At 31.6% G+C, this 15,586-nt stretch overlaps 1 protein-coding gene across 5 annotated transcripts in view; it reads left to right on the forward strand.

Moving 5' to 3' along the window:
• LOC116776981 (uncharacterized) overlaps window positions 1–14,979 on the forward strand; it is a 33,571-nt gene extending 18,592 nt beyond the window's left edge. The window contains exons 3-6 of one of the 5 annotated variants that reach the window (XM_061529001.1): window positions 4,671–5,045; window positions 5,448–5,660; window positions 5,849–6,070; window positions 12,791–14,979. In XM_061529001.1, coding sequence (XP_061384985.1) covers window positions 4,671–5,045; window positions 5,448–5,660; window positions 5,849–6,070; window positions 12,791–12,983 — 1,003 coding nt within the window. In that variant the 3' untranslated portion in view covers window positions 12,984–14,979. Of the gene's footprint in view, window positions 1–4,670; window positions 5,046–5,438; window positions 5,661–5,848; window positions 6,071–12,790 lie in introns of all 5 variants that reach the window. The other 4 variants (XM_061529000.1, XM_061529004.1, XM_061529003.1 and 1 more) reach the window with 4 other exon arrangements.
• Window positions 14,980–15,586: the final 607 nt, after the last annotated feature.

Here is a 15,586-nt window from a genome sequence, read left to right on the forward strand (position 1 = left end):
CATTTGCGGACGCCATTTTAGTTGAAACGTCAAACTTACAAAATGGATTCCGCCGGGGCTTTGACGACCGCACCGCTGAATTAAATAACACTATTTAGAACTGTTATATTGTAAGAAATTTATATATATATATATAGAAATTAAATTATTAAAAATATTCTCTATTAACTCTCGTAACGGAGTGAGAGAAATTTTATATAAAAATGGTTTGTATCCGAAAATATTATGTAATAAAGATCTTGATAGAAAATGATTTATGTATATTGTGTAGGGCATTGGAATCGTGGACAGATTTTGATAGGACTTAGCTGGTTGCTAGTACATGTTAAGGAACTGTAATGTTATTTATACAGGATGTTCTCATTATACTGATGGTGTTGTCATAGAAATACTGAGTTAAATTATAATCGTTTTATAAATATTATACGTTCTTATATAATTTTAAATTAAAAAATATATATATATTTACAAACTTACTAATTGTAAGACGTTAGTAGATTAATTTTTTTCAAGGAAACTTAATACCGTTAGTTCTGTTATCATTACTAATGACGTTCAAACTGTCAGTATTCAGTGTCAATGAAAGGTACTAAGGACGAAAAAATACGCATTGACATTAGTTTCTCACGTTCCGTAATCATTCATTTGGAATTTTGTTCATATTATTATTATATAAAAATCAACTCTATCTTTATACAAATAAGGTTGAAAATTATATGAAAATTGAATAAAAATTTATATATATATAATATAAATTCAACTTTATACCTATATAATAAAGCATAAAGTAAAAAGTTTGCTAAAAACCTTATTGCATTAAAAATAAGGTTGAAAATCAAATGAATTATTAAATTGAATATTTATATTAATAAAACCTTATTATAAATATAACAAAATATGAATCGATGCAGTATTTCATATGATGTATTTTTTTCCACACTGCCAATCTAATTTCGACCTCTTTGGTATTAAATAAGTCATATATTAGAATGGCTGAATAATTTATGGTCTTCGCATCGATGTATCATTATTTCAAATTTGGAACGTTTTGAATGATAACTCCGAGGAGTTCGGAATTCGAATCCGAATTGATTTTACATGTAATGAGCCGAGCGGCGAGATAAAGACAGCTTTAATAAATCATCAGGCTGTATGAGGAAGGTTTGTTACAAAAAAAAAAAACACAAAACTTTTTACGAGTGTCATAGACAATATTAAATTAATCGTTTTCGGTTTTATTTTTTTTTTTCTCATTATTAATAATGATGGATTATGTAAAAACAATTATAATCCATACATGTGTCACACGAAGTTATTTAGCTCGGAAGTTGTAGGACTAAAATAAAATCGTCTCACTCAAAACCGTAGAGAATTGCGAGTTTTTCTAACAAATCCTCGTGGGGCGGCGCCGCAATCCTATCGCGGTGGGGTCCAGCAATAAAGATTATCCAACGTACGGTCAGATACTCTCGTGATTTGCATTTAAAATTACTTTCAACTGTTCTCAAGCTCCGTTCCACTTAAATACATTACGTGTTTAATGCAAACGTAACACGTGTAGTTACAGTATTGGTGCAAACACGTAGTAGGGACTACAATTAAAATAATACGAACGATAAAGATAATTTTATTAAAGTAAAACTTACCAATACATGTATGAGCCGAGGGTAATGGGTAATAATATTGAGGGTAACATGAAGTAATAAATTACCGAGGGTAACTTATAATAATGTTAGCGTTAATGTATAATCTATAGTAATGTTATAAGGACATACAAAATATAACCCCGGAATTACTTAGCAGACAATTATATTACGACCCTCGTGACATTATCGCTTCATTATACTTTGATAGCTTGTCCCTGGGTACAGTCGGGATGGAAAGTGCTATTTTTTTTTATTATTAATTAATAATTATTTTCATAGAATTTGGGCGAGAATTGAAAGTCCATTGCATTTTCATATTTTGAAGAGCTGATGATGAGCTAAGATGAGATGTTTCGATATACATATTAGCTGTGCTCGTGACTTTGTCCGTTGAAGAAATATTATTTATATAAAAAAAAATAAAACAAAATCAAATAAAAGCAGTCTAAGTTACTATTCATTACAGTAGCTGTCTGTCAGTGAAAATCTTATCATAAATTGTCCAGCAGTTTCAGAGATTACGACGAACAAACAGACAGAACACAAAAAAAATATATATTTTAATATAACCAACAGACAAAACAATTTTATTTAATTGCATGTATGATTTTTGGATTAAATCTCTGTAATTTTGTTTGCCAAATGTAATAAAACATAGCCATTAATGAATAATTGAAAGAAATAAATTATCTTAGAAGTAATAAAAAAATATTGCCTCAAATCTATTTATATGGCTGGAATTATCTACAAATGATCACAAGAATAAATAATAGTTTATAATACACGGACATTACTGTAATAAACTTATACAAGAAATGATATTAATGTGCCATTACTATACCTATATTATTTTATATTTATGTAAACTTGATTTATATGAAGATTTTTTTTTATCTTCGTATTAAATCCAAAACAAACAGATATAATTTAATTCATCGAAATTAATATTTATATTAAAAAAAATATATATATATTTTTAATTTTAAAGATACCCACGAAAAAAATTAACATCTCAAACTACCCTCGCTTACTGATGTTTCGTTTTTTACTACGTATTCAGTCCCGCGACTGTACCCCGTTCGTCTCGAGGGACTTGTTGTGTGCATCTGATACGTTGCACTTTTGATGGGGACATAAATATCAATTTTGCGTATTTGTATAAATTATTCTGTTTGTTTGTTATAAAATCTTTATATATATAAAAAGATCGCTTTAAGCAAAGACAGAAACATTGAAGAAATAAACCGAAGAGAGGCGATTACCTGGAATAAGTTTTGGAAAGTTAAGGAGACACTTAAATCGCAACTTCCGCTGCAGTTCAAGAAAATAGTCGTGGACACAAACACACTACCACGTCTCACTTATGGATGCCAAACTTGGACCATCGTCTCAAAACCAGGAATAAAAATCAAACCACCCAGAGAGGAATGGAAGGAAGTTGTCTCGGCTTAAAATTGAGAGATAGGTTAAAGAAAATTGACATACGAAAAAAGAGAAAAGCATATGATGCGTAAACTTTTTCACTGAAGGGAAAATGGAGGTGGGCGGGTCACTTAGCTCGTTACAAGGATAGCAGGTGGACCATAAGGTCAGTGCAATGGCCAGGGCCAAGAGGCACCAGAACAAGAGGTCGACCAGAGGCCAGAAGGTCAGATGAAGTAGTAGCGGTGGCGGGGGAAGGTGGCTGGATATAGCTGAAGATACAGAATCGTGGCACGAGTTGGGGGGGGGGGGCTTTTACCCAAAAGGGGTCCACAAAAACAATTTAAATAAATACAATTAAATACATTAACTCAATTATTATAATATGACGTATAAAAGTTCAATAGAATTAGTTACTTATCATTTTATTTGTTATCGAATTTAAATATAGGTATTTATTATTATTATTATATAAAAAATAACGTAACGAACACACCCTTTAATGTCGCCATCTGAGCTATAGAATGACCACGTATTGTATATATATATAAATATATATAATCGGTAATAAATAGTAATAAAATTATGTTCCAGTCAAAGTCTACCGTTACAGATGTCCCCACGTATAGCCTGGAAACATTTTAAGAAATAAAAACTTCTTTGTACAAACAGCGATTTTTTTTTTCTGATATTTGAGGGTAGTTAGTATGAACTAATATATATATATATATATATATATTGGTTTCGTAATAACCTGATGATGAACGAATTAAATTTATTAAATACGTATTTCTACTTACTTTTGATAGAAAGTCGCGGGGTGATGTTAGTTTTATAATCATATTTATATATATATATATATATATATATATATATATATATATATATATATATATATATATATATATATATATGTATTCGTCTTTCTATATTTTCATTGTACAGCACACATAGTATATTATTTACTGATAAAAGAGTTATACATAATTTGGTTAAATTTTCTTCACCTTATTAAAAATTTAAGTTTCTTTTATAAAATATTATTCATATACAATGTTACTGATTAAATATTTCTTTAGGTTAACTCTTAAAATTATTGAAAAACTGTATCCTTACTCCAAGTGCATTACACTAAATACGGAGCGTTAAAAGTTTTTCATACATAGATCTTTTAATAGTGTTAACGTAGGTTACTGAATGGGTAACGGGAAACGCTTCGTATGACGTTTGAAACGTCTGGTAAGCAAAGTTCCTCGTTCCTATATATGTAGTCGAAACTACCATATGTGATGATTGTAATTTTAACTGTCTGTATTTTGTGTAACTTTTGTGTAAACAAGTGGTAAGAGTTGAATGTGATTATTACAGATATCTTTAATGTAAAGCTTGACGTCGCAGTTAAGGCTGATAGTGTGTTACATCGTTAAATAATAAAATATTTACCGTTTTAAAATAATTTTCAAATTATTCAAATATACCTTTACCATAAGTCGGTACTGAAATACTACGTACTGAGTGTTTAAAGTTCGTCATTCGTAGACCTACATTAAAGTGAGGATACGAGTACTTTTATTTACTACGACTTTGTCATTATTTTTCCAGAAACGGCCTCAAACTTCGTCAGCTGTCGGACGGGAGGCATCTCATACAAATCATCTACACATCAGACGGCGAGATTCAAGACTGCGAATACATATCCGGGAGACCAGCTCGAGAATTCCTTAGGAGTTTGAGGAAGGAACTAAAACAGGCCCTGGATGAGGAGACCTCAAGAATTTATCAGAGGGACAAGGATATAGGCGACGAAAAGTTCTACAGGACGTTTGGAAATGTGACATTCAGGGTGTTGAGGAACGAGAAATTACCGAGCGATATATCCAACTGGATGGACTATGACAGGTTGAAACAAGAATGCTTCCAGCGGCACGAACAGCTGAAGTACATGATGGAGAATCGGGACAACAGCAATCACCAAAGGTTGGTATGATTTCACTTAAAACAACTTCATAACTGCCGCACTGCACATTGGATCTGGAGATTTCTTTTTCACCTTGTCTAAAGAATGCTTTTCATATGCATATCATTGCACGTCCATAACTCACTCATTCCTGTCGGCACCTTCACTTCCACGGGTCCATACCATAAGCTTGTCAAATCAATCACATGTAAGAATGTTCTGAAAGAGATCTGTCTTTATGGATAGAATGCTTGACTCCCTCAGTAGGTCGACATCTGAAGATGGTATAGAACATCTGATAGAAGCGTCCTTCTTATGGTAATTGGGAATTCCAATATGTACGGTGATGCGTGAGCGTGTTTGGGTATCATTCATAATGCTTGGACTACAAACAAATCATTCGAAACGGACAGATCTCGCAGGTCGATCAGGGAGAATTTTATAATGCCGGGCACTAAGTGGTGCGGCGCTGGTCAGTTGGCTGAATCCTACAATGACCTCGGATCGGACAGAGATGAAGACAGATGCTGTAGATCACACGATAACTGCCGCGCGAACATCGGCCCGTTCAAACGAAAGTTCGGCTTATTCAACTTTAGGCCCTACACGATCTCGCACTGCCGCTGTGATAGGAGGTTAGTCATTTTTTATCAGCCATACTGCGCTTGGATTCTGGGGCTTGTGTGCTAACAGGGTGCTGGTTTGATTTGAGATGGACTTCCATTGTAACATGGCAGGGACGGGGTGAAATAGAAATCGGTGTCTTCATGATGGTCCAATGCGTAGTGGTAGGTTAGGTCGCCAATAAACATAAAATCGGCAGAAGAAAGCGGGATATGGAACTGCTCCGTGTCCCTGGCACCAAGTGGTGCGGCAAGGGTTACTCCGCCACACATTACTCCCAGCTCGGAGGTTATACCAGGACAGATAGGTGCTGCAGGGTCCATGACCTTAGATGTCCCTTCTGGATCGGGGGCATGGAGAAGAAATACGGTCTTTATAATTGGAGGGTTAACACTCTGATGCATTGCCGGTGTGACGAGAGGTTGGTTGTTTTTAGATCTTGGATTTTTTTACTATTCCCTTTGCATGCATGTTTTTTTTTGTGTTATTTTTATTTATTTTCCTATGTGTTGATTTATGTTGCTTTGTGTAATGCATGTTGTGATATACGTAATGTTTATGAGTAAACTAAATACATTAAAATTTTTCTAAGACAAAAAAAAAGCCTCCACTCGTTTTGGTGGTACCTTGATAGCTTTTTTAATAGAGTCGTTCTCTTGTTTTAGTAAAAAAATATAATTGTATTTGATAGATAAAGACATGTCACCACCTCGGCTCGACAGGACAAAAATCTATAGAGACGCTCATGACAAGAAACTACTAAAAATATTCATTATCACCATATATCACATTAAAAAACTTGACTTGTCCGAATCTGCCAGAAAACTAATATTTTATTTATTTATAAAAATCCCCTAAATTTTTTTTGTTTTATTATTTACTTCAAAAAACTATTATTTTTTTTGATATGGGTCACAAATTTTAATTATATTCGATAATAACTCACATTATATTACAATATTTAATATCTTATTCAAGTAATTATATATATTTTTTTGTTCTATAACTAAGGATCTGTGTGATCTTCGATCCCACTTCAAGATAGCATCACACTAATTGCTGGCCATAAATTCGTTCCATCTGATTGCCGTTTATGACCCCAATCAAAGTTACCATTAACGAAATATATTTGTTTATAAAACACCAAAGAAATAGTTAATATATATCATACATACTAATCATTTAAAATAATTATTTCCCTTGGAATAATATCTGACGTATATTATGTAAAACTATCGTTATTTATTCATATATGGGATAACATAATTGTGATATGCTTTCAAATAAATATATTATGACAAAAAAAATTCATAACCGGGAAGTAACCGAGCTACGTCCCACAATTAACAGTGGTCGCATTAACCGCACAACCGTAGCGTCCGATGTCGTGAGATCAAACAGACTCGAAGCAGATCGAAGCGTTAAATGTAACAAAAAAGATAGGACTAGCGAGATAACAAACGAAAAGGTCCGACGTAAAAAAACTAACGCATTCGTATTAAAATAATTTTTTTTTTTTCAACAAAACAATTTTTTTTCATCCTATCCGTAACAGACCGTCGAAGTTATAAAGCCTTTTTAATGTAATTTAATTCTAACAATCGTTTTATGCTCACACTATTTGGTAACTACCCACTTTTTCTACGACGAAATTTTTAAAATACAAATCATGCTGTGGTTTTGTTCCGTATAGGCGCTAATGTTTTTAAAAAAAAAATATCTTGCTCCCAAATTAACGAATTTCGATATAAATTATTACATCGTATATGTTAATTAGTGGGGACATAAAATTTTTAATTTCATACCAATCAGTCGGACCCAGCATGTAGGATAAATACGCTAACAATCGTTTCTCAGAGGACAGCTTGGGACAAGCATTGAGAGCCTATAATTTATACCCGTACAATCGTTAAGTGTGAATGAGATATTTTTTTTGGTTATAATTAAAACTATTGATTAATATATATATCGGATTTAATGCAAACTCGTTGTTTAAAGTAAGACTCGGCAGCCTCGCTGACGTCACTAATGTCACTTCTTCCAGAACGTTCCGTGATATTTTAATATGAAACTTCAATTCCTCTAAATTTTCTCGTATTTCTCGAAGGTTCTTCATAATCACATTCTTTATGCTCCGCACTCGCTGAACTCTGCAGTCCGCTGTCGTGCGTCCAGACGTCATATTTAAACCAGAATTCAAACATAGTTCTATTCTCTTTGATTTCGTTTTACTTTTAACAATATTAACGACGACCAATAAGTTGTTATAATAGTTGATGCCAGCCTTGAGTTATTTTCATGTTGCATCCGTCATTGAAGCTGATAGCGCCGATATATATAGCAATATAATAAAACGTACTAGACCGCTCCGTGTGTACTGAATTTAAAATGTTTTGATTGTTCAGTACAGAGTAATTAATTTATCTTATATACATTTATTTTTTAAATTCACTTTTTTTTAAAGACTAAGGTTTTATGCTGCACTTCTTCTATTATTTTAAATAAGTAATCCCAAGGTTACGGTTGGAAATTTGAGTCGTCCGTGACTAAAGTTGAATAAGTTCTGGAAATATTATTCAGCCATACAAGAAACATATATATTATTAATACTAAAAATAACCCAAAAATTTTGATTCTTTGAAGTCGGAGGTATTAAAAATTAAAAAAAAAATTTTTCATACGCCACGGGATACCAAACCTTAGATTACAGAGAACTGATCGCTGCAACAATTATCGCTGTGATATTTTGGATTACAAATGTTTTGACCGACTTCAAAGAGGAGGTGTTAGTAAATACGGTATGCTTTTATGTTTAATATATATAATTGTAGATAGTTTTCTAATTTCTTGTCAAAATTGATAACTTAAAATTTATTATCAATGGAAAAATTTTGTTTAAATCGTCGTAGATGGAATTATTATTTTTTGATTACAAATAGTTATTATATATAACTAAACTGTACGTGTGTATGTCACTGAACTACTAAACGGCTGGACCGATTTGAGTTAAACTTTTTGTATGCGTCTATGATGTGTCGCCCCAGAGGTAAGGCTTTAAGAGACAAAACCTCCTAGCATTCAATGGATTCACCGTGCGGGTTCCGGGTCCATCGTTGCAGGGAGACGAGCTTCAACAGTGCCTAGGACTTGACCCAGGTGTAGGTTTAAAGGGCCTGTCTAACGTTAAACGCCCACCTCCACCGTCAAAGACATTTGATATAAATGAAACTAGTATTATTCGGATTTACTACGCGGATTTTATTATTTAAAAACTACATAATCCCGACACCTCGTCTGCCCGTGATCACGGTTGCTGCAAAGTAACCGAAACGTCGGGATTATGTAGTTTTTAAATAATAAAATCCGCGTAGTAAATCCGAATAATACTAGTTTCATTTAAATGAATACTCGCGAAAATCTTAGATCACATTTGATATAATTCGACTGTATTAAAGAAATATACAAAAACCAAATTCAATATATATATATATATATAATATGCCAGAATTATTGATATTCCATTGATAGCTGGCGTTAAATGACACTGGCCCACAATAACTACCCGCACAATAAGTTTCCGTACCGCTTCACAGATAACCTCACCTTGGAGGCGACACCCTTATTTGGCACATAATTCACATGTTGTCAGACGTATTTAGCGACATTATTCACAGATTATAAAACCGGTGAGACGTGACGATAAAAATAATGGCCGACGGCGAACGCGGGTGGAGAAAAAAATAACTTATTTATTCGATTCGGTTAAATCGATATCGGTTTGGGAATATCATTTGAGTAATCCAATTGATTTTGAATAGTTGATACATCATTGGTTTGGACTGGTGGGAAGATTGACATGCGACATGCGATAGACGGAGGAAAAAATGATTACCTTATAATATAACATCCAACACGATGTATATAATTCTAACATATAATATATTGTTACATATATATAATATTTTCTAAACTCAACAATATTACTTCCGCGCCATTAGCTTTCCATTCAGAGGGCGCCATTTTAGAAAAATTTCCCACATTTTCGATACGTCACTTGTCTCAAACCTATACGAGTGAGACAAACAAATTGTGTGAAAACTTCTAAGAGTTATTTTAGGCACTCGACTTTTAATATTTAAAAAAATCGTACAGACATAACAAGCGAAAAAGTGACTTTAATTTCTTTTTTAGAGAAAATATTTATATATATCACATACACAACTATATCAGAAAAATCAACTACCCTCAATTATCGCTGGCGGTAGATCACAAATAACAAGACCAACTGACAGACATTCACACCTCGTTTCCGTGGTCACGGTTGCTGCTAGGAAACCGAAATATCGGTAGTGTTTAGTAAAGATAAAAAAAAAATAGTAAATCCGGTAATATTAGTTTTATTTATATAAATACTTAAAAGTCTTAGGTCTCATAGCCCAGTGGCCAGGTAGCGCGGGCTGTCACGTCATATTCCTACTAACTGTACTGCAAAGTAAAAATGCTTATATGAACCTAATCACTGTGTGATACACATAATAGTTCTAGCCCGCGACTCCGTCCGCGTTAGTTTCAGAATAACAAATGTTTAGCTGATCTCGTGAACTCTGTTCCGAATTAAAGACAGTAAATAATATTTTTAATTTTAATCATTTTTTTTTCTATCGACGGGACGAAAATCCCATAACAGTCTCCTGGTTCTAAGCTACCTCATCACTTATTCTCATCCAAATCGATACAGCCGTTCTTGAGTTATAGTGTAACTAACAAGACTTTATATTATGTATATATGACATTGTAAATTTTGTGATAATTACATTATGTTACGTATGTTTCGTGGAACATATTGTTTGATAGATTAAATGGAAATTTATTAGACGTACATAATTAAGGGCCTGCAATATATATATATATATATATATATATATATATATATATATATATATATATATAAGGAAAAATAATAATATAAGTAGGAGCAATTAAATATATCACATTGTTAGAAATCCTCCTCTGATACCTCTTTGGCCGCTAATGCCACCGAAAGCCACACTTATTTGGCACTTGTACTGTAACTAAGCCACTTATGACTAGTGCTGTGCTACATCGATAGTTAAATGTCGAAAGGTTTTTTAATCGATACCACGTATGCGTAATACATGTTTCGTGGTATGGTTCCTTGCACTTTATAGTATTAACGTGGTTTATTGCGTAAGAAACGGCAAACGATTCGAGTGTAGTCACAATTGGAACTTATATTAGATTTAAATTTCTTATAAAATTTAAAAATAGTGTATATATTTTTTCGAGAATAACCTTTTTTTTCCAAACTCTTTCGTCATATTTTTTGTTATTATTATTATTTACATAAATCATTCTCATCGCAATTTATTAAAAACAAATATTTTTATCGATAAAATCAAGTTCATCTATAAGTAAGTGTTTTTTAAATCTCTATAACAGCTTGACCAGAACTTTGGCAAATGAAGCGAAGTCCGTATTGGAATGTACAGAGTAGAATTCACAGAGCCAAACTCAATTATATATATATATATAATTTAACAAATATAATATTTACACACACATATAGACTCGTTATAAAATATATAATATTTTTCTATTAAATTTTTATATACATGTAATATATATTTTTTTCTATTTATAAATTATACATAAATACTAAAATGCTAGGAATTCAATAACAAAAGTCGTAAAATAACTTCAATAAATAAATAATAAGAATCCTCTGTGGGTTATACAACTGTGTATAGTGCATACAAAGGAAAAGGTAAGGGCTCGTTAAGGCGATCTAAGTAACTTTGTCAGCTACATGTAATCCACTCTCAAATAAAACACTGACGTACTCGCTAAGGGTCAAAGTTATTTCTTTTACGTTGTTTTTGAGTCTGACCACAGAATTTGAGAGATCCTGAGAATGTTTTAAGGCGTTAAAAATATAAGGATGTCCGATAGAGTCACTAAAATGTTTGGTTAGGATTTGCACTGAGACTTCACCATATTCGCGGTACACACTAGACAGATAGCTTTCTGTAAATTTAAATAAGAAACAACATATATGGAGTTTTTTTGATTATTCGATAGAAAAAACTTAAGTTTTGTAATCAATTTCTAAAACGATATTCAGCAAACACTTTCAATTCATTCGTTGCTTATGTAATGGCGATTGTCTTGTTGACCGCATTGTATTTTATGAATTTTGTATTACACACCTTTTAAATGTCGTTGGATTAAATTTAACAGAAAAAGTCCACGTAAACTATTCGTTGTTACTTAATTTTTGTTATAAAATACTGTAAATTCAACAAAAACACAGAACAATGGCCAATTCGTTTCTGCGTGTAATGCAAAAAAAAAGTATTAGTAGTTCATAAGAATTTCGGTCACTTCCCGCCGTTTATGACGCGCGACAGACTGTTCACGTGTAAATTTTATCATCCACAAATTAAATATAATTTTTAATATTTCTTAGAATATATTATTAATTCAATTATTATTTGCTTGTAAGATTTTTTTCAATCTTTTATATATTATCAGATATACGATATTATATTTGGTATTAAATATTATTAGTTAAACTCCTGTAGAATTATTTCCGCAAAAAGCGATAACAGACGAATAATGTGTGCTATTTTGACAGGCGCTTAATGTTTGCCACTAATGGAGGATATCCTTTTTTTTCTATCAATCTATATAAAGAAGAATAAATTATAACCTCGGTTTTCAGCTTAACCACTTTATGGTGGCTATAGAATGGGATTTTATCACTGTATTTTATAGAACTTTTATCGCATATTTTGTCAGCGTTTTATTTTAATTCGTCCGAGGATTTATTACTTTACGAATTACTTTCGTTTATTGGTGCATCTTAAGTGGACGGAGCAGTAAAAATTTATGTTCCGTACATTCTATTGGGTTGTCAGTGTTGCAATGTACATTAATCTACAAATAACAATAAATTCAACCATTTTTATAATATGTTGTGACAACATTGAAACTCAGCTCGCTTTTATAAAATAAATCCCTATTTAGGTTGCGATATTGTAACAATGCTTGTGTTTAAATATTTTTTTATTCGTATATGTCGTTATATGTTGGTTTTATAATAATATATTATATTTTTCAGATTCCGCGCATGTCTGAAGTTAGCCGATACCTCTGTATCCAATATGGTTGGGAAATTATTTTTTAATATTGTGCAAACCAAATGTTTTATTTTAAAACCGATGAAGGTGTGCACGGAGAGGTCGTGGTGGGGGAAATGTCTTCGTCACGGTTCCATGAAGCAGGCGTTTCTAAGAGACAATCTACCATACTGAATATTATTTTAAACATATCAAAGACAATTTTTTTTTTTTTTCTTAATCGTTCCCGTCAAAAGTTTTGTAAATGTATTCAGTTAAAAGAAATATTTATTACAAATACGGATAATGTTTTCGTTTTATAAGCCTATATTTATTAAACTATTAATCTAAAAACGAATAGAATAATATCATTATATATATCGTATATTCTCTAAACATTTTTGTTTAAACCTATACGATCAGGAATCATTTTATCAAAATTATTTAAAAATAAATTTCAAATTATAATAACATTTCATTATCCACTGCCAGTATATTTTTTTATTGTAAATAATGTAAGTAAAAATATATTAATTATTTATTAAGGATTAATTTATTAATATTGTAAATATCTGTATTGTATGTGGCTTAAATACTTTTATGTCAAAATAGAACTTCGCCTTAAATTATGGGTTTAGTTTTGACAGTTGAAAATGTCGCGGGATTTTGTTTATTTGGCACTTTTTTCGTTATAAATATGCATCCTTACCATGGGTAAAAATCGTCGAACTACACACGGACAGTTTCAAAGTTATTAGTAGTTTCGATAATATTCTGCTATTTAGTGTGACATGACCGTGGAAACTTGTGACAAGGCGTTATAAACTTTTTAACGTATGATCTTAAATCGAAACGATTTCGCTTAACGAATCAAATAAACAATTGAAGTTTCAGTTAGCGTAAGTGATAACTTATAACGTTATTTCTGTTTTGATTTTATATGTGAACGTTCGTTATACCAGATACTAGTTTTAAACGAGAAAAACGCCAATATAGAAACTTGAATTCTTGTTTAAAATCGTGGAAATTTATATATATATGAAGTAGATATGTGAGCTTAAGTGATTCATATCGAGAACGAAGTAAGGAACAGCAGGATATTGCTGAATTAAACATAGAAATGTTGTATTAAAAAAAACTTTTACTAATTAATAATATTGTGACATACATCAACATTGTTAAAAAAATTCGACTATTTAAATAGAAATTATCTGAATTAAATACATTCTCGGTAGACGAAATAGCGTGACATAGTGTTACTTCTGCTACTTAATAATAGATGGCGTTGTTAGCAGTAGTGTCTGTTCACGTTAAAATTAAAATTAATGAAACTAAAAGCAATGATAATTGTAAGTTAGTCACTTTAAAACATTATTGAAAATCTAACTATTTAAGAGAATAGAAGTAGTATAAGAAAAAAAATACTTTATTAATATGTAGTGACCTTACTGAGCGTGAAATAGTTAGATAAACCCTATTTATGTATATTATTTTCACTCGGCAATGTAATTTTGTTTAGTTCATATCAGTAAGCACGGGAATAATTTTAAACTAAGCAAGATAATGTATATTTTTCATTCGAGATCATTTAAAAACAGTATTACAAGGTCCTAGCTATTTCAATATATATATTTTTTACCAAGTTCCCTGATATATACATTATTTATTGATTAAAAGATATGTGAGTAAAAATAATTTAGGCTTAGCTAGATTTTTAACTCGAAGTTCCTGTATTGACAATATTCGTTTAGAATGTATTTAGAATAGAATTAAATTTTCAGCAGATTATAAAAATTAATGTTCTGAACCATATATATATATATTATCTGTGGTCCGATTGTTATAAGGAGGAAGTTATGGCCAGATTCATAAAATTTTTCATTTTGTTAATAAAATCATTTTAAATCAAGTATATTTTTTTTTTGTTTTGTTTTAATATAATAAAATTTTATTATTCACAAGCAACATATTACATAATTCGTGTGATAGAATACGGTCTTGTGGAAAATAAAAAGTTATATGACACTCGGTTAATTTTTAAGTTGTATTGTCATTTCTAGGTCAAGTCCGGCCTAACTTTGTGTGTTTGGTTTTGTCCGTTCATAAAGATGGTAACGCCGACCGGATATTATATACTGATTATAAATATTGTGTGTCGTGAAGAATGTGAAATAAAATATATAGATAAAAATTACTTTCTTTCACTTAAAAAACCTCCCGTTGATATTATTTTGAAGATATTTAATTATTATACGCAAATAATATTAGTCATTATCCTGTCAGAGCCCGCTGCCGAGAAAAGGCCTTCTCACATGGAGAAGGTTAGCGCACTAATCACCATGCTCGCTCAGAACGGGTTGGTGATTGCAAACTTATAATTTGAAATTTTCAGCACCAGTGTGTTCAGTGGCGTCTAAATACTCTTAAAAAAATACATATGACTCGGAAAAAATCACATTGGTGTTGGCCAAGTTTTGAACCACCTCACGCATGAGGCGAGCCTCGACCTCCAGGCCACCGCTACTTATAATAATGATATTAATACTTTGATTTACTGACCTAAATTCCTAAAAATAATTGTTGAGCAAATTCAAGGTTTTCAAATAAAACATAAGTACAGTATGTAAAATCAGTCGTTAAATAACAATTCAGTAGGACTGGCATGTAATAAAATAAGTCGTTGAATAAAAAAAAAATATTTACTTTGGAATAGACATTTTAAATGATAGTTTTAATTTTCTCCGACAGCGCCATCTGTTGTTGAGGGGAGTTATTAGGTTAAGACCATAAACTATAGA

Source organism: Danaus plexippus (genome assembly GCF_018135715.1).
Source record: "Danaus plexippus chromosome 29 unlocalized genomic scaffold, MEX_DaPlex mxdp_36, whole genome shotgun sequence".
NCBI classification, from domain to species: Eukaryota; Metazoa; Arthropoda; class Insecta; order Lepidoptera; family Nymphalidae; genus Danaus; species Danaus plexippus.